The 27,607-nt window shown below is 44.8% G+C and overlaps 1 protein-coding gene and 1 pseudogene across 2 annotated transcripts in view; both read right to left on the bottom strand.

The window, feature by feature from the left end:
• The window catches only part of LOC139057684 (uncharacterized), a 504,738-nt gene that overhangs the window by 10,992 nt on the left and 466,139 nt on the right, over window positions 1–27,607 (bottom strand). The window contains exon 7 of one of the 2 annotated variants that reach the window (XM_070536400.1): window positions 18,246–18,474. In XM_070536400.1, coding sequence (XP_070392501.1) covers window positions 18,246–18,474 — 229 coding nt within the window. The remainder of the gene's footprint in view (window positions 1–18,245; window positions 18,475–27,607) is intronic. The other variant, XM_070536401.1, reaches the window with a different exon arrangement.
• LOC139057112 (uncharacterized) lies at window positions 25,663–26,920 on the bottom strand (annotated as a pseudogene).

The following is a 27,607-nucleotide window of genomic DNA, read 5'->3' as shown; positions in this document are numbered from 1 at the left end:
AGCCCAACAGACGACGTTTAGGCAAATCCATGTACTTCCCATAATTTCCATGCTGCTACAGCCGTTCTTGTTTGATCTCCTGTGGACACTAACGTCAGAGTTCCCTCTAGTAATTATTGTATGAAACTCTGATTTCTGCACCTCGCTCGTGCAGAAGCGGCACCGCACCTGCTGCGTCAACATGCACTACCTTTCGGTCAAGTGCAGGGATTGATGTGAACTCGCCCTGTACAAAGCCTGCACTAAGTAAAACAAATCAGAACGTGAAGTTGCTGCCACGTTGAACTGGCGGAATGAGTAGTGGAATGCAGCACCTCCTGAACTGGTTCAGAAAGTGCAGGTTAATCAAGTGGAGGTTATATAGTAGCAGAAGTGGAGTGATTCTGCATTACATTCACGAAATATACTTCATGATACTTTTCCATTTATTTCCTCAGTTATTAAGAATCCCTTTTGCATTGTTAGACAAAACTACAGATGCCAACATATTTTCTAGCATTCACTGGCAGCAAACATGTCAAAACTTGTTCTAGTTTCTGGATTGCCACTTTAGGCGTTAACCCCCAAGGTAATTCCGGAAAAAATGTACCAAATTTTCCAAATTTTTTACGTACTCAATTTTTCGGTGTAATTCTCATTCTAAAAATATATTACTTCATTGATCTCTGGTTAGAAATAACACAAAAATAAGAGCTGCTCTAGAGGGCAGCTTTCCCTCAATGCCGACTGTAACTCATCTTTGACAATAAGAGCAGCATAACATCGGGCAGAAAGAGTGCGACTCGTCATTGGCGATATTGGTACTACCTCCAGTCACTAGTGCAGCTTGGGATCAATGGTTAAAGGTTGCGACTTTGTTGCTGCCCAATTTTAATTCTGCAGCTGTTACACTTGGGTGTAGCGTGTGGATGTACGTGTGCATTCATTAAAGGCATTAGTCATCTGTGCATGCATTGTGAGGCATTAGTCATCTTTATATATTTGCTTTGTAAAGATGCACTAAGTTTATCTTTTGCAGTATAGACTTGGCACTCATTGGCCAAAGATGCCCTTGTGCTTCTGAAACCTATCAATTAATTCGCTTTTTGCAGTAGCAGGTGCTTATTCCTTTTTCAGGATCGGTCTGTGAGTTTTAATTTGTTTTTCTTGAACTGTGCAATTCCCACTCACAGGACTGCATGTCATCTGAGGTGTTCCTTTTTCAATCAAGAATGTTGAGGTTGTGTATGTGAAACTCGATTTCTTGCCTCAAACGAGCTTGTACAAGCTGACCAAGCTGGTAATTCTAACTGCTTATATATTAAATATGTTGCGGTTATGAACCCTCATAATGAATGACACATAGTATAAAAATTTTATCTAATAAAAGAATTTATTGAAAATTTTTCATGTTTTTCGCGTTCGTGTTCACTTCTCTACTCTCGTGTCCTGTCTGCATGCCTCACCTCTTTTTTTGCATATGAAATATCGTATAAACTTAACCATGATTTTTTACCACAATGCAGGGGGAAAAGGTTCCGGTAACACCATGCATACAGTATGGTGGCCCAGACGTGTATGCAAGCAACCTCCTTCATGTGGACCAAGAACTACTCTGCAGTGTCTCACAGACTTCCATGCGAAGCCCTCAACATTCTCGTCTCAGTGGAATGGCTGCTCATCTATCTGCGTGTCCATCACCAAAAAAATGTTAGAGCATATTATTTACAAACACATTATGGAATACCTCGAGTCACATAAATTACTAACTAATTTCCAGCACGGCTTCAGACGTGGGTTCAGCACATTAACACAGCTAAGTGAATTTACACATGACATTTGTATTAACCTCGACATGGGCAACCAAATTGACGCAATCTTCATTGACTTTTCAAAGGCATTTGATACAGTGATTCATACGAAATTAATGTATAAACTTGACGCCATCCTTAATAATCCCCACATTCTCAGCTGGATTTCTAGTTTTCTGTCCGATCGATCTCAGTTTGTGTCCTTTAACAGAGCTAATTCCAGGGTGACAGAGGTGCCTTCAGGAGTACCACAAGGTTTCGTGCTGGGTCCGTTGCTTTTCTTGATCTTCATAAACGATTTGCCTCATCACATAACCTCAAATATACGTTTGTATGCTGATGACTGTGTATTGTATCATAAAATTTCCTCCTTTGATGACCATTTACAGCTTCAAAAATCATTTTCTAATTTTAGATCTTGGTGCGATACCTGGCAAATGACAATTAACGTCCGTAAAACCGTTGTTATGACTTTCACTAATAAAACGACCCCTTCCGCGTTTACTTACAAAGTTAATAATACTCCAATTCAGAGCGTCAGTGAATATAAATACCTTGGTCTCGTTTTCACACCCAGTATGTCTTGGTCGAAGCACATACATTTAATAACCTCAAAAGCCCTGAAAAAGTTAGGCTATCTGCGCCGCACATTGACCACAGCCCCAAGAGATACTAAACTACTCATGTATAAATCGCTAATCCGGCCTATACTCGATTATGCTTCTCCCGTCTGGAATCCACACAAACAGTGCCACATTATTCAAATTGAGGCCATCCAAAAGAAAGCGATCCGCTTCATATGTCGTAGGTACGATAGGGATTTTTCGCCGTATACCGCACTTTCATCCCTAGGCTTAGAACCACTCTCAGATCGCCGACGCACGGATTCACTAAAGTTTTTGTATTGCGTTATTAACTCTTCTTGCCGTATATCTTCGGATAACTACCTAACTCCTGCGAACCCACCTAATACTAGAAGTCACCATCACCTAAACATCTCACCTTATTTCGCCCGTACGGACACATTTAAATACAGTTTATTTCCCCGTGCAATCGAGTACTGGAATTCTTTGCCTGGTGCTACTCGTTCTCTTCCTTTAAACTTATTCTTTGCGGGCATTGAATAGTTTTGGTTTGCGTTTGTTTGTACTGTTCGTATTGGGCCTCTATTGTTTACTATTTTTCATTTCTCTGCCTTTCACACCCACTCCTGCAATAGCCCGATCGGGCTGCAGTATGTACAAATAAATAAAATAAAGATGGCCAGTTGTAAAGCTCCTGTATCCGTTTAAGAAAGTTTAACGATTTTTTTATTTAGTTTTCACGGTTGGCCGTAGAATCTTAACATTTTTGATGTTTCTAACATTTTTACCTGGCACAAAGTGGTGCAATAACTTTAAACCTGTGTAATGTATTTAAGTGATGCTCACGCTAATGCCTATCTGGTTTTGTTTGTGTTTAAGAAATTTGAATGTGTGATGAGGTAACACCATTTGAATTTGTCATCGTGGCTCGTTTCAATGAGCTGCTAGGAAATAAGACTCAAAACTTATCACACACACCAGTTGTAGCATTTTCGTTTTCATGACTGAAGTATACACGTTTCAAAAGATGGAAAGTAGGTAAAAAAAGCCTCAAGAACATAATCATCCTAGGATTGTCATGTCCTTACACCTCTGCAATGACTAATGCCTTATACATCTTGGGAGCACATTGGTCGCAATGCCTACAGGTATACTTGGTAAGAGAATAGCTTGCACTCAGATTTGCCACGCAGTTGATGGCTGATGGCTTTTGTTTGTCGTCTTCATGTTACTACTGTGTATTCAATATTCATTTAGATGTGCTGCGGTTTTTCGCAGCCACATATATATATATATATATATATATATATATATATATATATATATATATATATATATATATATATATATATATATATATATATATATATATATATGTATATATATATATATATATATATATCTATATATATATCTATATATATGTTCGTTTCAATAAAAATTTAGTTGAGAGTTAGCGCTCATCCTGTCTGCTTCTAGTATGTGTCCGTGTCACTTCGCGCTACAATCCAAGATCATGTTACTGTGCCAACTCGCCCACCTTTCTATCCTTGTATTAAAGACACACTCAGACTTGTTCTTACTTATGCGACCAGTTATTTTTGTGCTTTTTCATAAGATGCAGTGCTTTTCGAATGAAAACGTGATAGTTCTTAGTGAGGTTATTTAAAAAACCTGTTCTGCTTAAAATTTAATTGAGCAAGCCTGTGCCATTATTCGGTGCTTATGTCTTTGTATTGGTATGGTTTTACTCCTTATCTTCCTTTTTACTTTTAAAATGTGCAAACATTATTATGTAACCATTTCTTTTTAATAAAATAAATACTTCTGACATTTCGTCACAAATATTACAATGATTTTGTTCAATTAGGTAACCTTAGATTAGCTGATTGTTATTCTGGTAGCTTAACTTACTATGCCTGTGGAATATTCAATGCAAGCACATGGTGAAAAATAAACTAAATTATTGGGTATGAGCAGGTCACTGGCAGTAAATGGAGCATACATGTATTTCAGGAAATAGTGCATGCTTACATATTGAACAGCATGCACAGCTACACATGCTGTTTTGTTCGTAAATTATTCGACGAGGAAGCACTTTGTTCTTTGGCTTTCAGTGCTACCTTTAAGTCATGTGTGAAAGTACTAGTAGAAGCATCCCGTGGCGATAAATGACAACTTTGATGAATAGAGGTATCAAATGTGTGCTTAAAACGGCAAAAAACTGCTTGACAGGCAAACGTATGCTTCTGTACTGCACTTATTACCGTCGCCAATCCATGCATTGCTTGCGCTCTATTGCATTCAATATGAGCTACAACAACGAGCTGTGGTGTCTTTCCCTCTTGGTCGAGCTGGTGTTGCGAACATTTTTGACCAAGAAAAGGAGGTTTTTAATCATTTCTGAAATGCATGTAACTATGCTTTTGGCTGTGTGCTGTTTCCACGGAGTTATAAGTACTGGTGCACCAAGGTGCGGGAGATCCTGTGTCCTTAGAGCAGCGCGCATTGTTATTGCGCTCTGCATCCTGCCGGCAGTGTACAATCAATGCAGAGGAAGATTACGAAAAGCACGGCGTGTGTGCCTTGCTGCAATGGCGAAACTTTAAATTGTTTGCCTGAAAGGGTCGCACGTTATGCTACCACATGACGGACCAGAAGCGCAATATGACGACGCCTCACAGATTCTGGCTCATACTGAACAAGGTAGTACCATAGCTAAGCCTAGGCACCATTCACAACAGCTAGTATGCCCATTAACTACATGGCTGTAGTGAACGCTAAAATACTTGCAGGGACAACACCCTTTTGGAAGGGTGTTGTCCATGCTACACCTATATTGAAAGGGTGGTGTCTGTGTTGCACCCCATATAGAAAGGGTGTTGTTTGTTTTACACCCATAGGTGGGGTGACGTCGTATTAACACCCCTTCTTTTGTGGGGTGTTAATTTGGACCTCTTTGTTTAGGGTGTAGCAATACACCCAAAAAGGGTGTCACCCATGGGACAAATCATTTACACCCTTAAGGGTGTTAAAAATTTTAGAGTGTTTGCACTCCGGTTGTTTCGGATGCGCTGCCGTCTGCCGTCTACTCAAGAGCTGCCTTCTGCTTGACAACTCCGATATTAGACACCATGTTCCCCGTTTTGGAAGCAATGATTTAGTTTATGGTTTTTCAGGTATAGTTGGTGTCCGAATTATTGCCTCAGCGATGGCTCTCTTTGGGTAACAAAAAATCTCGAACGTCATGCTCTTGCTGATTGCAACCGCCGGAAGCAATCGGGGAGCCAGTAATATGTCGTAGGTACCATCCCTAAACACCACCAATGGGTGATGGCACAGTTATCTTACATGATCTAAAAAATCAATGTGGAGTAGCTACGGAGACAGTCTAGTACACCTTAATTTTCGCCTCCACTTCGTTCAGGTAGGAGCTCTTATTTTTACGTCTGCTTGCATGAGGCGTGAAAGACCACGAAACAGACGACAGACCAGTTTTGTTCTGAGGGTTCTGCGCACATCCCACAGTCGTCCTTCATCATAGACAAGCGCTAACAGTGTTCGCAGTAGTTTTTAGCGGTGAGAAGAGGTGCGATTGCTCACTGTTACAGCGGTGATAGGGTATTTTGCGCAGATTACTTGCAGGTGCACAAAAAGAAAATACCGCTTCAAAGAAATTTCCGCAAGGTTGGAGACATTGGTGTATTTGCACTGCAGGAACTCTTGCCGCGAGCTGCCTGCCATGCACAGGATAACGACCAGATATGCAAAAATTGCTTCCGGCGACTAAAAAAAAATTCTCTATTTTTTCGATACTTCCTCTGCTGAAACAGCTGATGAATTCTTACCGGAAGAAGACGAACTGGGAGGTAGAAAGGAGTGCCTACATTCACTTGAAACTTTGCCTCACGTGCGTCAGCAGAAGTCGGATTCGCGACTAAGGAGCTTTCGCCCGGTGCTAAAGCAAATTCAACTGGGTGGCACTGCAAGGTCGAAATCTGACTTCGTAGAGTGCAAACGCCATTTGGACCCCTCAGGTACGAAATGCGGCGTGTGCACCGAATGGATCACTAACTTTAAAATAGCCTATGACATGTGCCATTCGCATCAAGAGCGAATGCGCTTGTTGACTCTGCTGCCAAGCCAACTGGAGCGCCGAAAAGTTCAAGCTCTCATTCCAAATTTGTCAGCCTAGATGATATACAAATCCCGACGTTGGCGCGAGAAGCGTGTAATATGGTCAGCACCAGATGCACCTGAAAGAACACGGTTGAACCCAACAGACGTCCAGACCGCTGTGGAATATTATACCAAAGACGAGCATGAATGTTCTCGGCAGAGTCCAAACAAAAAGGATGTAGTATCTCTTTCGATTGATCGGAACAAACAGTATGCTGCCAAGAGGTTCATGACCTGCTCGGTAGAGAGACATATCGTCTCTTTAAGGAAGCCAATCCAGATACATATATTGGGCTCTCAAAGCTTAACTCTCTCCGGCCAAAATGGGTTCTTCTTGCTCCACAAAAAGAAGTGTGCCTTTGCATGTATTGTGCGAATGCCACACAGTGTATTTCTGCGCTAGAAGAGGTCACTGAAGGTGCCTACAAAATTACCCACCTCAAAGAACCATGTCTTTGCACCTCGCCCACGATTGATTGTTTCCTGGGCGATTGTGATTATTGCGCAAATGAGGATGCTTTAACTACTACAACTTTGGGAATCCCTGTAGAGACAGAAGTAAACTATGTGGCATGGGAAAATGGCGACCTCGTAAAATAGACAGCACAGGCTACTACCTTTCTGCAGGAGCTTGGAGTGTGGCTTCTCAAGTGGATCACCCATGATTACATAAGGAGCATTCAAGCATCAGCAATACACGACGCCAAACGGAATCAACAGCACGGATCCCGTGTCTTTACATTTGACTTTGCAGAGAATTGGACAGCTGTTGTACCGAACGAGGTACAATCGTACCATTGGCACAAAAGACAGGTCCCGCTATTTTTCTGTGTCGTCACAAGTAGAGAATCCACTCAATGTTTTGCTGTCATCAGTGATGACGTATGTCATGATGCTTGTCACAAAATCCCTACACCTCGCTCGCCGATCCGGCTGCCAGGCGCAAGCCGACGGAGCACAGGGGTCCGCTTTACGCTTCGCCCCAGCCTACAAGCGAAGGGCTTTTGGACAACATTTATTTATTCAGGGTTGGTCAGCCCGAGCAAGACGCCCGTGTATCGGTGCGTCGGCAATCACGAAGCAACTCGTTGAAGGGGGATAACAAGCATTTAATCATACACAAAACTGATCACGGACAATAAGGTAACAAAGAACTCAAAGTAAGAACGAACAGAATTGGCGAGAAGTACAGACAATTGGGAACACGACAAGAACACACAATAATCAGGCGGGGTTGCAACAACAGTAAACAAATGAGTTTAGAGGCAAACGAGTCATTTATAGTTAACAGAAAAGAAGAAGAGGACAAGCCGGCGGACAGACCATATCGTAGCGCAGCGAAGAACGGGGACGGCTCGTGTGGCAGTCGTTGCGGCGATGGCTCGAAGGTGGCGGGCCCGGTGCGATGAAACGCGCGCCTCGCCGTCAGGAATTCGGCCCCGCACGCCGCAAAGACTCACACAACCTTCTTCACTGCCTGCTTCCAACCGACTGTCCGCCGGCTTGTCCTCTTCTTCTTTTCTGTTAACTATAAATGACTCGTTTGCCTCTAAACTCATTTGTTTACTGTTGTTGTAACCCCGCCTGATTATTGTGTGTTCTTGTCGTGTTCCCAATTGTCTGTACTTCTCGCCAATTCTGTTCGTTCTTACTTTGAGTGCTTTGTTACCTTATTGTCCGTGATCAGTTTTGTGTATGATTAAATGCTTGTTATCCCCCTTCAACGAGTTGCTTCGTGATTGCCGACGCACCGATACACGGGCGTCTTGCTCGGGCTGACCAACCCTGAATAAATAAATGTTGTCCAAAAGCCCTTCGCTTGTAGGCTGGGGCGAAGCGTAAAGCGGACCCCTGTGCTCCGTCGGCTTGCGCCTGGCAGCCGGATCGGCGAGCGAGGTGTAGGGATTTTGTGACAATGCTGCACACGCTTGCTTTGCACTGGAAAAAATCTATGAGTGCATGAAGGAAGAACTTCAGCTTGACAAACATGATACATACGTGTCCGATGGCGTCAGTAGCCATTTCAAAAACAAGTATCCGCTTTAGCGTCGATGCGCGCGCGCCCTAAAGCCATCATATTTCTGCTCGGCTGCTTCACTGGCCCGGTAAATGGGACACGAAATAGACAATCCATCATCTACGAGACCCGATTTAGATCCGTGGAAAAGGGTACAATGAAGTGACAATAAGCCTCTTGGTCGTCTGTATAGCCCGGTTCCTCGTCAGGCGAATGCCCATGTTTCCCGCCTTCATCGCGCCGATGGCAATCAAGAGGATGCGACTCTTGTAGCATACACTGATGCCAGTGTTAATGGCACCATGATTCACAGAGCTCTCGTGTGTCCATTGATACCAGAGGCAGACCAGACGTGCTCATATGTTGCTGTTCCTGCACCACCGGCCTATCTTGCCGAGCTTGCTGCCATACGAGACGGCTTGGCCGCGTTGCTACCTACTTTTCAAAGTGCTCGATACTCTCAACTCATCATTCGCACAGACTCTACTCAGGCCATCCACCACATACGTAGGGTATCTCGGTGCACTCTATTCTTAGATAGCATTCACTGTCTTGCTGCCACTACGAATATCCTCATACGCGTCCAGTGGGTGCCTCGAGCAGCCCTGCCGGGTCTCCTTGAAGCAGATACGGCAACCCGCCCACAGATTACAACATACCCACTTCCACATTTTCCTGAAGACACCTGTGGACGACTGATCCGGGAAAAGGAAAACCTCCGACGTACCACACGAGCTCTCATACCTCCGTGTGGGTCAGACCTCCCTGGCGGGTGAACCCGTCGAGAGGAGGTTACGTTAAGAAGGCTACGTGTCGGGGTCGCGCTCACCCCGTCTGTGACCGCTCTCCGGCCACAACAGTACCACGGTCCTTACGGCTCATCGTGCCCATTTTAACACAGAAATCCAAAATGTGACAGTGGCACACCTATTATAGACGTGCCCAGGACTTCATCTAAGCCGTCTCCGCCACCTCCGGGCAACAGGCCTTCGGCCTGGCCGCCCACCCGACCTTGAACGTTGAATTCATGGACCACATCATCGTTCACTCCTAGATTTTCTGCACGAGTCCAATCTGTTCGTGTATTTTAACACCTTTTGTATTATGCCTAAGGGCATGCTTTCGAATTAAAAAAAAGTGTCAGCTTTACGAGCTGTCACAGAAGGAGCACGCGTCAACTGAGTGGCTTTTTTCGGCAACAGGACATGGCAAAAACACTTGCGATGGTGTTGGTGGCTTAGTAAAGTACCAAGCTCCGCTCTGTAATCTCAGAGCAGACAGCACTACAGTCATTAGGTCAGCCTCGGAAATGGTGGCGCAGAGGACCACAACGCTGAAAAACGTAAAACTGCTCTATGCGGATGTGGGTGAAGTAGCGAACTTTCGCCGCCTCAAAAAGAACCAGTGGAAATCTTTGCCACGTGTTCCAGGCATACGGTCTTGGCACATTTGGTTAAGCGAGCCTAACGCCACCAATTTCGATCGCGTTGTATTAGTGTCTCACACTCCTGCATGTAATTGGAAAAGGATCAAGCCTTTCTGAGTGCATACACCGGCTATGCTCGAAGTTCCTTGTACCCTCTACCTGCCTCCATGCTAAAGCACTTCAATGCGGCATATGCGGATCATCAACTGTACACTGACGGGTCAGTAAGTCAACAGGCAAGCAACTGTGCCACTGCGTTTTGGATTCGCTTCATTAGAACTGCGTGATCTGGCCCTCTGGATCAGTTGGTCCTATAGAAAAATCTGGAAAGAGCTGCCAGTACTGCAGCGTTTCGTCAACTGAGAACGTGTTTTCAGCACGCTATCATCGTTTAGCATTCGTCAGTGGTGCTTCAACAACTATCCCATGGATTGTATAACAGCAAGTTTGGCCGAGAGTTCATCTGGTCCTGCCAATACTTCAATGAAGAAATAAATACGCTACTTGAGGCTTTGCACAGAAGGCAATTTCTTCATGAGTGCGCGGAACAGGTAATGTTTCCCAAAAGCCCCAAGTATCTGAGAAAGGAAGTGTCGTGCTTCTTTCCAGCTTTTATAAGAAACTGTGAACTTTCCGACAAGTGGTGATCCTTAGGGACTGTGAACTCTTTATTATATAGCAATCTAACAGTTCCATTTTTCATTTTCTTCAGAGGCGGTAAAATAAGCAATCGTTGGCACTATCTGCCAGCTAACCCTGCCTTAACCAAAACCATCGCTGCTTCCACCACCGCCTCTTAGGTTCTATAATGACGTTCATGTAATGACCAGCACGACATTTTCAGAGGCATTTACCTGCTGTACATTCTGTTACCTGTGCACATTCATACAGAGTTAACCGTTAATTCTGTAGCACACGAATAAATACATACCTACATTAACAGAAGGCACAAATTATCTACGCTGCAAGGTGCAGGCACTTGCTGTTAAATAAAATAAGCCACGAAATGGTTATGTTGACGCTTCTTTATTCCCATTCACGCGAATATGTAGTGCACTAAACGCACTTTTATGCAGAAGTATTAATTATGAGGTCAAAACTGCCTTTACGTCGCAATCACGGTCAAGTTTAGGCAAGTCAGAGCCTTATGCACGCTCTTTTTACTCCGATGTCCCTTTTTCTTACCACCTTGCTGCATTCTGGCAAAGCTCTCATTTCTACCAGCTGTATTATGATTAAAAACAAAATAATGCAACATGTTTTTTTTATTTTCTTTTCCACGTGCCTGTGAATAGCTGTTTACGAGATTTCGAGAAAAACTTACGATGTTTCTTTTATTTTGATTTTTAAATAGCGCTCATTTTTGTCAAAACTTCAAATTTGAGGTGAATTCTAGAAATGGTAATTTGCGATACAGAAAGAATATTCAGCACAATTGTTGAGTAAGTTAAGTTTTCCCAGTCCAGTGAATTTGAAAAGGCTACATGGATTGGTTTAGTTGATAAAAAATCGTAAATATAGCAACTTTTAAAGATTGTAGCAAATTAAGGAATTTTTCTAAAACACTTCCGTTTTGAACAGAGGCCTCAAACAGTATTAGCTAACCCTTCTTTATTTATACGTTTTACACACCAGAATGTATTTTTTGTAGCTGTAAGATATTGTATTTCACATCGTTGTGAATTTGTGAAAATGCTTTGGGCATAAGATAGGCACCTCCGCATTGAAGAATCTGGTTATTTTTTTCCTCCTAATATATTCATTTGGAGAAGAAGTCACGTTCACTTTAGTGCTACCGAATGATATGCGCATAAAATATAAAATATATAATGAAATCTAAAATATGAATTTTTTGACCCGTGTTGATCTCTCGTGGAATCACCCCCATAAGATAGTGCAATGTCGGGCCAGCCCCCGGTGGAGGAGCAGTTCACCATTAAGGGGACCACATACAAAACTTCGCTGGTCATCCTTCTTCACAGAGTGGAAGGGCACTGATATTTTTTTTTAATAAGCACTATGCATAATAATTTGCTTAATGAGGGCATTTGCTGATGTTATTTATTAGCGCTACCTTTTCCTTCTTAATCATTACGCAAGTTCCCGAGAAAAAGAATAAAGAAAAAAATACGTAAATACAAAGAAATTCTCAACAATGTAGGCGGAAAACTAGGAAACATATTAAATACTACGTGAGCAGTTCCTTTCACAAACCGCCCGCTTTATTCTTGACATGCAAATTACGCTCATATTCCGCGCCTTTCATGGGTGTTAACTCTCCCCTCACAGTTCTCGTTTCGGTTTGGCCCTAGGCTTCTGACATTGAGCGGGGCCCACAGCGTCACGCTTTCCGACGACGACATGCGCTCTGCCACCATCCTGTGCCAAGACTCGATCTTATTCTGAGCTACTTGAATAACCGGATAAATATGCGCACATATCAGATAAAAATGTGAAGTAAATAATATCATTTACAGGATTCTGCTTTGTCTTATCCTTGTTCCTTGATTTACCAATGATTATACTGAGTCAAGCGACACCGGTAGCTCTATGCGGATGACAAAGCGATTATGATCACACACAAATCACCCGAGGGAACAGAGTACACACGAATGACGAATTTGTAAATATGTACGATAAGATGGCCCAACAGCAACTGGGTATTTATTACAAAATATAATTAAACCTGAGGTTATTCCGCTCGCATTCATCATTCAATGATAAAAGCTTCACTGACTATATCGCATAGGTGGTGCCACCTCTGATCAAGTTGAAATACATACTAGTATTTTCACAAGACCTCTTGTATCCAGAATTTTTGCGGAAACTTACAAACCGTGCAATTCACATTCATTAGGGTTCCGACACGCTTAAATAAGCAAATTGTGCTCCTAATATAACTTAGTGGTGCAAAAATTTGGGGTAGCTAGTGGGTCATGCGTAACTATGCTAACAGCGCTGTCTGTCCCCTAGTCTCTTTTTTCGTCTCCGTAAAGGCTTGCGCTTTAAGCATGTCTATTATTGTTCAGTGTTTTTCACTCCCACATAATATACACAATCTCGTGGTTATCAATATGCTTTGTACAGTACTCCAGTATGACGCTTTCGCGATACGGGATAATTACGTCACCGGGCCACTACTCCTTGTGTAAAATCTATTAACTCAATTTCTATGAACTGTACTGAGGCGCGAAATTATGTAACATTTGTGACGTGTAGAGCACAGTGAATATCTCGACAGTTTACCTCGTCTGACTTTCCCATAAGAATGGCTGATTGTGATAGTAGAATGGTTCCCTCTGTAGCGCAGAGAGACAGTCGTTCGCGACAGCAGTAGATCGCATTGATAAAAGAGCATTGCCAAAATAAATCACTTTGGAATAACCTCACAAGCCGTTGTAGAAGAGGGCTCCGAATGCGTTGCTCTAGGTACTACGAGCAACAAACCTGCTAACTTGCAAGCTGTTATCCTGCGCTATAGGAACGGCAGTGATTGCGTGCGTGTGTTCTGTTTCTATCTCTATCTCTCTGTATTTCCTTCTTCTCTTTCTACATCCCGCGCCTAGAACAACTTGTAACCGGACTAATTGGCAGTGCCTCTTAATAAGCGCTTAGAGGGCAAAAATATACACTCACATACCCGCACGCACTCACTCACACAAACACCAACATGGCTCATAAACAGTTCACAATGAGAGCTTGTGTCCAAGAGGGGGTTCCCTTTTTACATATCCAGTGTCCTGGTCCTTCGAGTAGTCGATTAATTCGCCTTCGCACTGCAATGTGCTAGCCTCCCGGTTAGCTCAGATGGCGGAGCAACCACCCCGGAAAGGCGTTGGTCCCGGGTTCGAATAGCGGACCAGGACCAAGTTTTCTTCATTTACGAAGCTTTGTTTCTTCGAAACCCGGGCGGGCTACCTTTGTAGATTTGGTCTGCACAGGGGTGGATGTCAGTCTTTCCTTTCACGGATTTCTTCTGGTTGACCTACCCACCTTTCTCGCTTCTTTCATCTCTTCCTCTGCTAGTCACAATTGCTAATAATGCCTCGACGTGACAGTCAACAGCGGCACTCTAATTAGGTTATACTATTAAAACCGCGAAATGTATAATAGGCGCCGTACGATCGTCTTCGTTGCCAGCGGACATTTGAACTAAAGTACCTTTTACTGTAAAACTTCGGATAAAGTTTCGGCCGGCATTGAAGCTGCAATTCTTAGATGAACCATGATGCAATTGTATATTTGTACTTTTGAAGTGTTCTACGTTATACTTTTATTATCGGTTGCATACAATCCGCAGCAGTATTATCCAATCGCTTTTATTCAGGATACGTAACGCGACGTATACATTACGATTTACACCTACTTACGTGCACTAGTTCTAGGTGACCCTTTCGCAACGCATCCGTTACAAGCTGTAGGCCTAGCGATGCACGCAGTTGCTTGACTCGTAGACTGTGAGCAATTAAAAAAGCACAACTGACTTCTTTATCTGCCGCCGTTACAGTTCTTTCCTTTACATAGTCCAAAGTTCGAGGAAAACTCGTAAGGCGTGGGTGAGAAAAGAACTGGCACTCGCCTAAGGTTTGAAAGTACATAAATCATTAAGTAACATTTAAAAACCGCTACGGGTCGCTTGTTCACAATGAAGATGAGTGAAACAGGGCCGATTATTTCTGTGCTAGGTGGCGCACAGTGCGCATGCATATCTCGAAGAGATTACCCCGTGTCCGGTCAATCACGTTTCTAGTCGTTCGAATACGTCAAAATTCTAAGAGTAGTCTTGGACATAGGCGCTTCTCTGGCGCGATTATGCTGGTAGCATCCCAATCGATCATGCGGTAAGTAGTCAGGTGACGATCCGCCAAGGCGTTCAAACTTGCCTTGCCCTTCCTGACATCGTGCAGGTGTTGCTGAATCCTTCTAAAATGCAATGTTTCACCTGAGTAGGATGCGTCGCAGCTCTAGCACAGAATCTTGTGCGATCTTGTGATTGCCCCGGGAAGCTTTTTCCGAAGGGCCTTTCACGCGTACGAGTTTCTGTCTTTGTTTGTTGGCACGTGTGCGATTTTTACGCCGTATGTGTCGGAAACTCCTGCCAGTGCTTCACCGGTTCCTTGCGCGTAGGGAACAGCCGCCCCCTTCATGAAGGGCACAGCCACCGTTTCCCATGCGCCACTCTTTATCTACTAAGCCCGCAAGCAACTAAGACGTTCTAGGTTACGTAACAATTATTTACTCTCTTTTGCACGAAACACTTTTCAGGAGACGCCAGACATAAAAGTATCCCTTTGGGTCCATGCGTTTATGCCTCGGTCTGCAGACTAGTTTAACAATTGTACGCTGTACGGGGTCGCTCCCCCGGCTGTATGAACTTTGGTAAATATTTGGGAGCGTTATGGCCGTCGCAGCGCCGTTGTAAGCGCGCGTTACGATGCCTGTCCACACTACACGCTGCTCGAATGTTACTATCTCACTTCCTGTGTCTGTAGGTGCCAACTGTTTTACACTTGCCTGCTATGCGAGGCTGCTAATGAGACAATTAGTAAATAATTATGGACGTTACGATTAATCTAACCCACATCTAAATACATTGCTGCAACACATCATTAGTGGTAACTTGCACCTTGCATCGTTGCACCTCTGTGTCTGTAATTGATGCCGCAAAAGCTCAAGTGCGAGAATGAAGGAGAGTTTGCCACCTAGAACAGGAATGCGTGTTCAAAAGCTGCCACTGTCCGACCCCTCAAAATCGAACCAAGTGCTCGAGCCCCCTGCGCAGTAGAGGGAGTGCGCAATTTACGGAGCTTGCGATATAAGGTTATGCGTTCAGGACCTAATTAAACGCTACAAGATTAACTTGGTTATTTACGCACATACCCTGATATTTACTTAGTGTCTTAGTCAGGTGAACTCTAGTTCATAATCTCTATTTCAGAAGGAACTATCCTATAAAGATGTCCAGCCTACAGATTTTCTAATCTTATCACTGAACCCCATGCTCTGCGAGACCCACCCTACATAGCCAGCGAAACTTCGTTTCTACCTGTCAACCAGAACATAAACTATCCCCGCTCGCTTTCTGATCCATATCATCTGTCTTGCTGAGCGATTGTTTGTTTTTTCTCAAGATTCGTTTTCATCCAAGTATCAGCTTTTTATGGGTTAGTGCTGGCATAACACACTTACGGTTTACATATTTAAAAGATAGCGTGTCCTTATTGGGGCGAGAGGGTCTGGAAATACCGAAAGTTGGGCGAGTTGGTATGCATCCATATCTAAGAAAGTTGTAAGCAGCGCAACAAAGCCTCGCAAACGAATGCCTCGGTCAGTCTGTTCTCTCGGCCCGTTCTCTGCGTCTTCGTGCGCTGTTCACAACTTAAATACGAGAGGGTTATGCGCCCCAGCCAATGTTTATTCCGGCGTATCGATACGCTCCGGTCTTCTCTATTGGCGATTCACTGAAAATTTTCCCTCGACCCGAGCAAGTTAATTACGGCGCTACCCCTCGACTGCGCTTCATTTACACTCAACGACGCTTCCTGAGACGCTCCTTCGGTTGAAGGGCGGCGCTGTGCTCTGTGAAGGGAAGAGCTTCGAGACGGAGCCTCGTGCAACGTTTTGTGCGCGCAGCCCGTCAGATAGCCATCCTTGCGTAGTACTAAGACACATGTGCGTTGTGTTTGCTCGAACACGGCAAGGATTGACACCTCAGCACGACGATGTCTGCCAAATTATTGGAAAGTGGACGTGCCGATTGTAACCTTTTCCATTTTGTGAGTGGATGAGGGCGCGCGCGTACGTCCGTGTGTATGTGCGTACGCGGGTGTATGTGTGCGCTTGCATGCGCTTGCATGCGCGTGCATGCCTGCGTATGTATGTTCGAATGTGCGTGCGCGTGCATGCCTGTGTACGCGTCTGCAAGTGTGTGTGGCTGGGTGGGTGAGCTTGCGTGCGTGCAGGTGTGTATGCGTTCGTGTGTGCGTGTGTGTCTGTGTGCGTGTACATGCCTACATTTGCGTGTGCGTGCATGGCTGTGTATGTGTGTGTACGTGTGTGTGGGTGCGTGCATGTCTGTGTATGTGTGTGCGTGTATCTGTGCCGTTGCGGGCTGCCATGTGTGCGTGCGCGGGCGCGCGTGCATGTCTGTGCACACGTATGCGTGCGTGGGTGTGCGTGTGTGTGCGTGTGTTCGCGCATGTGTGTGATGGGTGCGCGCATGCACGTGTGTGGGTGGGTGTATGCGGGTGCGTGCATGTGTGTGCGTGTGTGTGGGAGCATGGGTGTGTGTTTTGTGAGGGTGGGACAGTGAGCGCGTGCGGTTGGGTCGGTGGGTGCGCGCGCGCGCGTGCATTCCACTGTGCCTGCGTGTGCGTGGGCTGGTGAACGCGTGTGTGGTGTGTGTGCGTGTGTGTGTGGAGAGAGGTGGTTGCGTGTGTCTGTACATGTGCGTGCGTGCGCGTGCATGTCTGTGTATGTGTGTGCATGTGTGGGTGGGCCGGTTGGTACGTACGTGCGTATGTGAGAGTGAGTGTGTGCGCGTGCGTTTGAATGAGCGCGAGAGATAAGAGGTAACGCAATACTATGTGGGAAAAGGCACATAAGTTTCGCATTCGGTGAAGCAGTTTGGCTGCCTAATTCTGTCGACCCAACTTTATATACGTTTTACCTTTTTGTGCAGGTGCGGCCCTTTCACTAGACAACTTTCGAGAAGTATACATAAGTCGTTTTAATTGAGAGTGCTGCTTTTTTAATTAATAAAGGGAAAATCAGACATCCCGTTCGTAGCGTATGCTACAAACGAAACCCAAACGGGTTCCTCGAAAGAAAAGCTTCGCAGTTGAAGAAAAATTCGCCCTGGTCCGGGACTCTAACCCGGGACCACCGCCTTTCCGGTGCAGCCACTCTACCATATAAGTGCCCCCATGTTTCCTCTGATAATTGTAATGAAACTTAGAATGCCAAATTGTACTGGCGTACTCGCGGTTACGGATATTTCTTGGCTCCACATTAATTAGATTAGGGCACATACTGCATTCTGATGGGATTTATTTCAATGATTTCGTTATTGAGCTTTTAAAGCGTCGAGGAATTGAAATATATTTTGAAATTCCAAGCAGTAAAACTCAAGAAAGCGCGAACACAAACACTCCGGCGTGTTATTTGCGAAATGTTTTAGCATTGCATCAGCTAGCACTGTTATTCCCATGAACGAAGGAAAGAGAAAGAAAATACACGAAAGAAAGTACTTTTTCACTGCATACATTCAGCAGAGTCTGGAAGTACTGCTCCGAGTCAAGATCGAGCGTGACGTTGCGCTCGTCGAAGGCCAGCAGGTCGCCAGGCGGCATGGTGCGGTACGCGGTGACGATCTTGCGAATGATGAAGCTCTCCGTCAGGGTGTGCGTGGTGGTGGCCAGGCCGTCAAAGATGGGCACCAGCGAAGTCCGCCACGAATGCTCTGTCGTTGAGTACACCCTGCATTGGGACAACGTGTTACGCAAACGCCAACGTTTCACGCGACTCATAAAAAAACCATCAGCCATCCCACTTTGTGAAGGTGGTTGATAAGTGAAGCTGTTTAGCACACGACATGGAGGTGACACATAATTTTCAACAAAGGTATTGTCTTGACGGGTGGTCATCCTGGCGAAAGTACTGTACGCACACTCCTCTATAGTTTTGGTTGGTGGTCATTATTTCAGTCTCAATCGCCATCACATTTTTTGATGATGTCAAATCGATGCACGTACACCACTGGGTGGTGTGTTGGGCCGGATTGGTGTGGCATCGCAAGGCATATGCCTGCAACACGGAACGCCTAAACCACTCCCTTTTCGATGCCGACACACCCACATTTAAATCACCGACAACAAGGACAGCGTAATCGCAGCTAATTCACACAGTGAGTAGCTGTGAACCTTACGAGACTATGAGCCATTCCATTTTTTGCTTGCTTACGGGGGTATGAGCCGTTGCTCGCGGGGGTATGAACGATTGATGATTACAATTTTCGACATGCTGTTCTGTATGTTGTATGCGTGATTAGAAAGAATGTAAGAACTGTTCGCTTCACTTTGCAGAGTAAGTACTGAGGGCCTTATGGGGCTATGAGCCATTGCATTATTGCTTTCTTACTAGAGTATGAATGCTTCCAGGGGTATGAGCCATTGATGATGACAGTTTTTGTTTACGGAGAACAAAAATGCATGGAACCCTAGCCATACACAGCTTCGCTGTAAAAATAAAGCGCGTTTCAAAAGGCAGCGAATGCAGAGGATTGCACTTCGTTGTCCAGCCTTCATGTTGTTGGTCTTGTTGATACTTGCTCACAGCCATAATAGCTCTTAGAGGAGCAAATATGCACTGAAACAGAATTGCCATTTAGCGGCTATTATGTTGCGGAGCAGTCTTTCAATATTTTAATTGTCCAAGCTTGGAGCGTATATTAAAGTCCCAACACAGCCGTTTCTTTGTCTTGAATCTTGATGTACGCAAGGAACCTAAATCCCTCCACCCCCTCCCCCTCCCAAGTATTCTTCATTTTACCATGATGAAATGTCCTGCTGCAGGCCTAGAATATATGCGGAGTCGTACGTAATTAGGACAGCAAAGCTAATTAAGAATAAGAGAAACGCATATTCCCATTGTCAAAAGTGAAGGAATAGGCTTGACAGCTTCCGCACAGCAATCGCATCACGCAATATTCAAGTGCGCTATTACAGTGCAAACAGCAGTTGCCACACATTAATAGAAAAATATCAGCTGCGTTCGGAGAAAAAAAAAGAAAGTTTACGTATCCGAGGCACAACCTTCCTCATCGACTGCAGCAACATCTTAACCAAGCAGTGGATTCTATTCAAATATAGTTGGGGCAAAAATATTTTAAAAAATTGTTCTCTATAGAGCTATAGAGCTGCAGTCTGCCGTCCTCGTTGGCTACAATTCTGTTCGGCAATCGCGTTTGGTTTGATACTTGAACCCGCGAGAGGAAATAGGCATACACAGCCAGCATCAAAGGCAACAATTTCAACACGCGCCCATTCTTCATTACGTGCACGCTTATTTCCATCAGAAATTTTGATGAGAGGGAGGACTACATTGATGAAAAATGGGGTTATAGGAGCGTAGTCCAGAACTCCAGTGACCACCGCCACGCACCGGTCGAGGAGGCTCAATTGAGTATCCAGGTCAGGATGATTGCCTACAGCTTCTTAAAAGGATGCTGTGCTAATTTCTGCAAATTAGCGTTCTGGGGCCGTGATTTAAACTGTAATGTAACGTGGGGCAAAGATGGCCTCGCCCCACACCAGGGGCACGATATGGTTGTTATATCTGGTTGGCCAGATGGCATGTGTAAGGATTGGGGTCGGGCATGAAATAGATGGTAGCTGGCCCATGCCGTCGCGCAACTCATCCAAGCTGAGGACGTTCTTGAAGCGAAGGATTTGTTCTCATCGAGAACGAGGAATATGGGATTTATTTACAATATCTACATAAAGGGTGGAGAACGTTACAGTTCATCAGTCTAGCATGACCTAAAGAGAATGCACACAAGAGGAGCCGCCAACGGCTTGTTAAAAACACTCTGTCCTCTCTATATCCCTAGGTAAGGGAAAACGGCCTTTCAACCTTGGACAAATGGGAGCGTCCAAAATCATCGTAGCCAACCCGCCTTTGAGGGAGAAGGCTTACACACTCACTTCCGCACAGGTTTCACTGAACACACCGAGGTGAGAGGGTTTTCGCAGACAGAGGTATCGACCCGAGCAGGCGCCTCTTAATCCCAGCGTTGACTCCACAGTCAGGGGTTGCCGGGTCTGTCCATTGACTGTGGCGGCTTTTGGGGCCCGTGAGACTACACTGCAAAACATCTTCCAGGAGTTACCTCACTCCAAAGAAATCGTGACGGCGACGGTGAATCCACTAACAACACTTGCTCCGCCGACCGCGCCTAGACATGGCGGCGCCGATGGGTTGTTGACGCGGCGCATTGTCGTCCTCACAAAGCAAGTCGCCGCAGCGGGCTGGGAAAGTTCAGAGGTCGCTTCTCCTCTAGATCGCCAGCCCCCACAGGCCGATCGTAACACATGCCACCACCCCATGTCTGGGTAGGCGTACGTCTGGATTTTTCTGTATTGCCGAACCTCGTACAGTGTTAATTGCGGGTCTGGCGCGTCGATTTTGGGGCCTGAACGGCGTTGTTGATTCAAGACACTGCACGCCAGTATTTATTACTTGTGTTCGATTAGTGTATCCCTCCTTGCTCATGCTGAAGCATTGCGAACAATAGCGGCTGCCCCTGTGTTGCCGGTAACACCCATACGCGCCGGAGACTACACAATGTAATGTTCTTGTCTTAGTTAGTCGTCCAAGATCTTAAGGGCGGCCCTGGAAATACTTCCGTGGATGAAGAATCAGCAAGCCACGTGCGAGTCCGTGAAGACCAAGGCGGACCTGCCTTCTCCCCCCCTCCCCGCCCCCCATGTCTCTATCCCCAGGACTACTGCAGCCGCCTACGCTGTGCTGATGCTGGCCGTGCGGACCGAAGCTGTTGTTACGGCTCTTGGTTATCCGGAGGCTCTCGAAGCAGCCATAATAGTGTGTCCCCTAGTGCCGCATCTGTGTATATTGCATCGTGCTTATTACCGGATCGTTTTCCTAATTGTTGTGCGCGAGTTTAAAGTCGGCCGTCGCGGCGTACGAGAGGACACTTTAAAAACTATCAGCTATAAACATGAAAAAAATTTTGGAGCCCGCTTCTGGCAATTAGAAAGTATTGTCATATTCTTTATCAACGTCGCGTGCAAACGCAACATAGCAAAAGTAGTTCCATTCAAAAGCCGTTGGGCACCATGGTCCCATAAGTCAGTAACCAGTAACCGTAAGTCAGCACGTTGGGCCACCTTCTCGGTATGCGAAATCTCATGAATATAAGGAATCAGTGCTGTTAATGCGATTACCATCCTTACAACACTTCACGCACTTTCTGCCAGCAATGTCCGTATCAAACAGCTTTCCTCTCGCGCCAACTCGAGTCACTGTGCGTCTGCCGTGGCACACCTTTCACTGGGTGTGTGTCACTGGATGTATGTGCCGCTGTTCGTGCTAATGATCAAATATATGAAACATATGTCATCACCAATTGCCCACCCATTATAATATCACTTGCTAATCATATTAAAGTCGCTAATCAACTCCAAATGATGAATTCGCCACCTTTTTCTTCTTTTCCTTGTTGGGCTCGCGTGCTGACACTCGAAGACCGTGATTTCTTGAACATCTTTCGGGCTACAGAGATTAACAAATGATTGTGATAACGAGCCTCTGCAATGCCCAGTGCAGCTAGTTCGCGTGAAGTGAGAAGGAGGCTTCTTAAAAGCATATTTAAAAAAGCGTTTCTGAAACCAAGGTTCGCAGTTACTATTTTAATTAAATTCCAGAGCTCCAAGTAAAACGGAAGAATGAGTTTGATTTACGAGTACATCAGGGAAGATTTAAGTTTACGCAACCGATTTTGCCAGTAGTTTTTCTCATTCTACGCCATGCGTTCTTTATGCTAAGATCGCTATCACCTCCTCTTCAAATGATTATCTCTTGCCATTAAGCTAAACAATGACATAAATTATCATGCATTATGGCCGCGAAAGCAATAAACTATCAATCAACCCCTCCAAGTCAACAATTACGATCTGTGCCTCGTGTTCCGAAATCTGCAATATAGATTTCCAATTTACCGTTTTTTCCCGCATGTAGGCACTCATTCTTGGGCATCGAACTTGACAATCATCTGTAGTTCACGGCTCATAATGCAGCACTAAACAGAAGATATTATGTGGTATCCGAATTCCCACTAAAGTGCATCATTAATTTAATGAAATCACATTCATTACCGTTTACATTGATTTTATACGCACACACCTAAATTACTTTAAGAAAGCATTCCAAGCGAAAATATGAAGTGGGATTTCAAGTGGTCCCCCTTGCTTTCAAGCGGGCAATAAAATTGTACTATTGGGGCCACAACAGGTTGCACTTCCGGCCAAGTGGTTGCTAAAATGGTCCCATTTTCTTTCAACTGGTCATTAAGATGGTACCACTTGAGCCACAATGGGTACCTTTTGCTTCCAAATGGTTTTTAAAGCTGCCCGAGCTAGTTATTCAAGTGACCATTAAGATGGTACCACTTGGACCACAGCGGGTTCCACTTGCCTTCAAGTGGCCGTTAAGATTGTACCACTTCGACCAGAATGAGATCCACTAGCTGCCAAGTGGTTCAGTTGCACCCGGTTCTAAAGCGCTACCACTTTCATTTACTGGTAAGTAGTTCCTTAGTTTCCTCTATTTGACCATGTGGCTGCTAAAATGGTAAATAGATCGCGTAACACGAAAACGTGCCACGCGACTAGTTGCGTGGCACTTTTCGCAGGCTTCTTTTAAGGTTGGAAAAAACATTTGTGTAGCACGTATTGGCCAACACAAAGTGGTATCTGGAGTATTCCAGGACGGTCTGCAATTTTAGCATTGACAATGTTGCACTGAAAATATTTGAGAACTTCAATGATATTAACTGATTGCTTAATTAGACGACACACAATAATGTCACGTTGTAGTGACGGTGAAGAAAATAGTTGAAAAACAGTCAATGACAAAACTAACTTTTTATTGGGTCAACCTGTGCCCACAAACGCAAGTTACTCTAAAAGCACAACGACAGTGGTGGACAGACTCGGCGATCGTCGAAATCGTATCTGCGGGACAAGCGCGTCGGGTTTTAGACATGAATCATAGAAGGTTCAAGACTAATCGCTGATGCCCACGTGTCTTCCGGAAAGTACTACACGGGCGCTGTAACGTAGAACTATTCCAAGCTTTTCTATTACAATTCTGCAACCAGCCCTCGGCGATTGGTCAAATTTGGACCACCCGCACTTCACCCGTCTGTCAGGCGACGTCACGAAAACCGCGATGTGATAAGGTGTGCCCACATTTTCGCATGATTTGACCGAACAAAAGAAAAATTGTTATTTCTGATTCGACGCCTTTTCGCCATTAGCCTTCGTCTATAGGTCAAGAGCTTTCCGGCTGCACCCACTTCACCTGCTGGTCACGCAACGTCACAAAACCGCAAAAACTCACCGCGTCAAAGTGACGAGTACGCATTAAAGATGCATTAATATGCCGAAAAAAACTGAATTTTCCTTTGAATAGCCGCAGGCTGCCCCGTTACGAAAGGAATGAAAGATGGCTGCCGCCGATCGCTCAGGCACTGGCTTCTCGCACCTGCCGGAGAGCATGGGTTTATTTGGGTGCAATAAAACTTTTTGCGTAGGCGTGTAATGTTTTCTAGCACTTTCGGCACGTTTACGACCTCGTTCTGCCAACTCTTCTTTGCTGAGAATTCGTTTTAGCGGCATTCTTAAACTTCCGTTGCATGCCGCCGCGATTTTCGACCAGCCATCAGAAGCTAAGTAAAAGAAAGCGGACCAATCGCAGACGCCGGCACCACCTTCTTCATTCAGTTATCGATTTTCTGTGCAGTAGCTCGACCCCATTGAATCCCTTTCCACTTGAGCGTGCTCATCGCCTCTTATCAGCCAATTAGATAAGACAAGCCGCAGGCAATGTTAGTCGTTAGTCAAGCAAACAAAAGTGACCTCCTATAAACAAGGAGAGCGTTTGATTGGTTTGTTCGGACAACCCTGCGGATGACCGCCCGATGCTTGCGTCGGCGGTAACGCAAATTTGACGTCAGGAGATTGGAATAAAAACATATTGGAACAGTTTTACGTTATAGCGCCCCAGAATTCGAGGTTGGGTGAGAATAGACAACGTATAGAACCAGCGATAACATTTGAGAAACGTCCAATACACACAGGTGCGTCCCGCGCTGCGCGATAACGTTTTACCGTTGTTAGCCGATGAAAAAGCGGTCACCGAGAAAGATGAATAAGTACACGTGTCAGTACAGTCTGCCTTGCTCCAGGCGACACCAAACAATGGTTCTGTTCAGTTATGTGCACTCGCATATTTTTAAATTTTGGCGAAGTTACGCGGGACACCCTTGCATAAAATGACAGCACTTGATTCATGTGGCCCCTAAAGCAGCACGTGCCCGAACACTCACAGCACACAACGTTGGCATTTGGCGCAGTGGTGGTTCTAATCGAGGTTTGCACAATGACATGCTAAAGTTCTAAGACATTCAGGACATGCCGCATGCGCTTCAATTTTTTGTTGACACTTTGTTGTACTGCAAAATACTTATTGGGGACAAAAAGGAACAAACAGCTAGATGTCAGTGGAATCGCATCGGCGAAACACCACGCTGCGTCGCGCGTGAATTGAGCACAATTTACAATAGTAATTACATAAATATATGTGAAAACAGAGCACATGAAGCTTTTAGTCTTGCAAAAACTCAGGCAAAAAAAATAATGAACTGTTGACTGCTTACGCCTGTGAGTATAAGTGACTACCTGCAATTAAGAGTGCATTTTCGTACTGTGGAACATTTTCTATGACAAAATTTCTATTAAGTTTTTAAAAAGGGACTTCTTGAAAATAGTACACATTCCCTTTAAGAAAATGTTCTACTTTAAGCTAAAGAGGAGCTCATAACAATTACCACAACAAAATTTGTATTTGGTGTCATCTACCTTTTGACTAAAATGATCCATAGCGGTCGCATAATTCTGCAAATAACTTTGACCAATTCAAGTGAAGATATATGCATGGACATTGAAATGGAATTAATGACTGTTGAATCTCATTTGCGTGCTACTTTAGGTGGTGTACTCCTTCGAAACCTTTCACCTGGCAATTGCGGGAGATAATGAAACCTTGCAGTATCCATCTATCTCAAAGGCATTCACCAAGATCTCTACTTTCAGATAGCCACCTCCTAGTTTTGCTGCAGTTGAGTCTCTTTTTTGCAAAGCAGGCTTTTACTTTTCACTGTGGCGAGGGCATCCACTCAGAAAGACGCAGATGTTGTCCTGAATTCTTTGCATATCGGAGATGTTGCTTCATGCTAATTCTTCCAAGTCGTGTGAAGGCATCTAGGGTCTTCCGAGGAGTTTTACTTCCATGCGCTCCCTCCTCTTTATTCGTAAACACACTTCCTTAACTTTTGCCAATTCCGTGGACAGAAATTGGTCAAAATTGCTCACGACAAGAATCTGCGACAAAATTTGGAATGGAATGCCATTTGATGACGGTACTGGTTTCACTACATTACCCCCCCCTCCCCCCCATGTTGCTCTAAAATTCCAAATATGAAATTGCCCAATGTGGTCCGTGCAGTAGCACACTCTTTGGGAAGTGCAGCAAAGTGTGCACATTCGATGTCATTTGTGCTTCCTCATAGTTGCATTGAGTCATGACAACAAACCATGTCAGTTGCAATTAGAGTTCTCAGTGTCATGTGATGTCACATGACTCTTTAATAATAATAACAGCATAGAGCCAAGTGATCAGGAAACCTTGCTGCCAGGACGTCTTTCAGACAGTAGAGGTAGTGGTAGAGGCAGTAGAGAGTAGAAAGACAGTAGAGAGAGAGCAGAGATAGAGAGATAGTAGAGACAGGCAGTAGAGACAGTGCCACGAAAACAGGAGCCACGATTCAAACTCACACGCCTTCCAATATTTTCTAATCTTAACCGAACTCGGTCTCTTCTTAAAACACAAGGGTGGTCGCTGGCTGGGGAAACGCTCGTCTACTTGCCTTGCTGTCCAAGGACTCCCAATAGTATGCCCTTCCGGTGTCCGAAAACAACAGCTCTGTTATTGCGCGTACTACACCAAGCACCACAGCATGCACATAGTCAGAGCAAAAACTCCATACAGTATCAAATCCAGGAGCATTGATGAAGAGTGATCATCCCTTCACCCATTTGATGGTGTGTTTCAATGTCGCTACCATTATCATAGGAGCCAACATGCTAGCTGCATCTCTCTTCGACAGTTGAAGCCAGAGTACTTGACACAACCTGCACCAGGTAACAGGAGATTCATATAGCTTCGGTCGAACACACACATAATAGGTGACACACATAAGAACACATCATCATCAGCAGCAGCCTATTTTTATGTCCACTGCACGACGAAGGCCTCTCCCTGCGATTCCAATTACCCCTGTCCTGCACCAAATGATTCCAACTTGCACCTGCAAATTTCCTAATTTCGTCGCCCCTCCTCGACTGTACTTCCCTTCTCTTGGCACCCTTTCCGTAACCATCATGGCCCACTGCTTATCTATCCGAGGCATTACATGGCCTGCGCAGCTCCATTTTATTCACGGCTATCCGAATATCGACTATCTCCGTTTGCTCTCTGATACACACCACTCTGTCTTTTAACGTTACGCCTAACATCTTTTGTTCCATCGTTCTTTGAGCAGTCCCCAACTTGTTCTCAACTTTCTGCCCATATGTTAACACCGGTAGAATGCATTGATCACACACTTTTCATTTCAGTGATAGTGGTAAACTCCCAGTCAGGATCTGGCAATGCCTGCCATATGTACTCCAACCCATTTTTATTCTTCTGCAAATTTACTTCACTTTATTAGGGTCCCCTGCGAGTAATAGATCTAGGAAACGTACTCCTT

Source organism: Dermacentor albipictus, chromosome 3 (assembly GCF_038994185.2).
Source record: "Dermacentor albipictus isolate Rhodes 1998 colony chromosome 3, USDA_Dalb.pri_finalv2, whole genome shotgun sequence".
Taxonomy (NCBI): domain Eukaryota; kingdom Metazoa; phylum Arthropoda; class Arachnida; order Ixodida; family Ixodidae; genus Dermacentor; species Dermacentor albipictus.
This window is presented reverse-complemented; position numbering and strand designations above follow the sequence as displayed.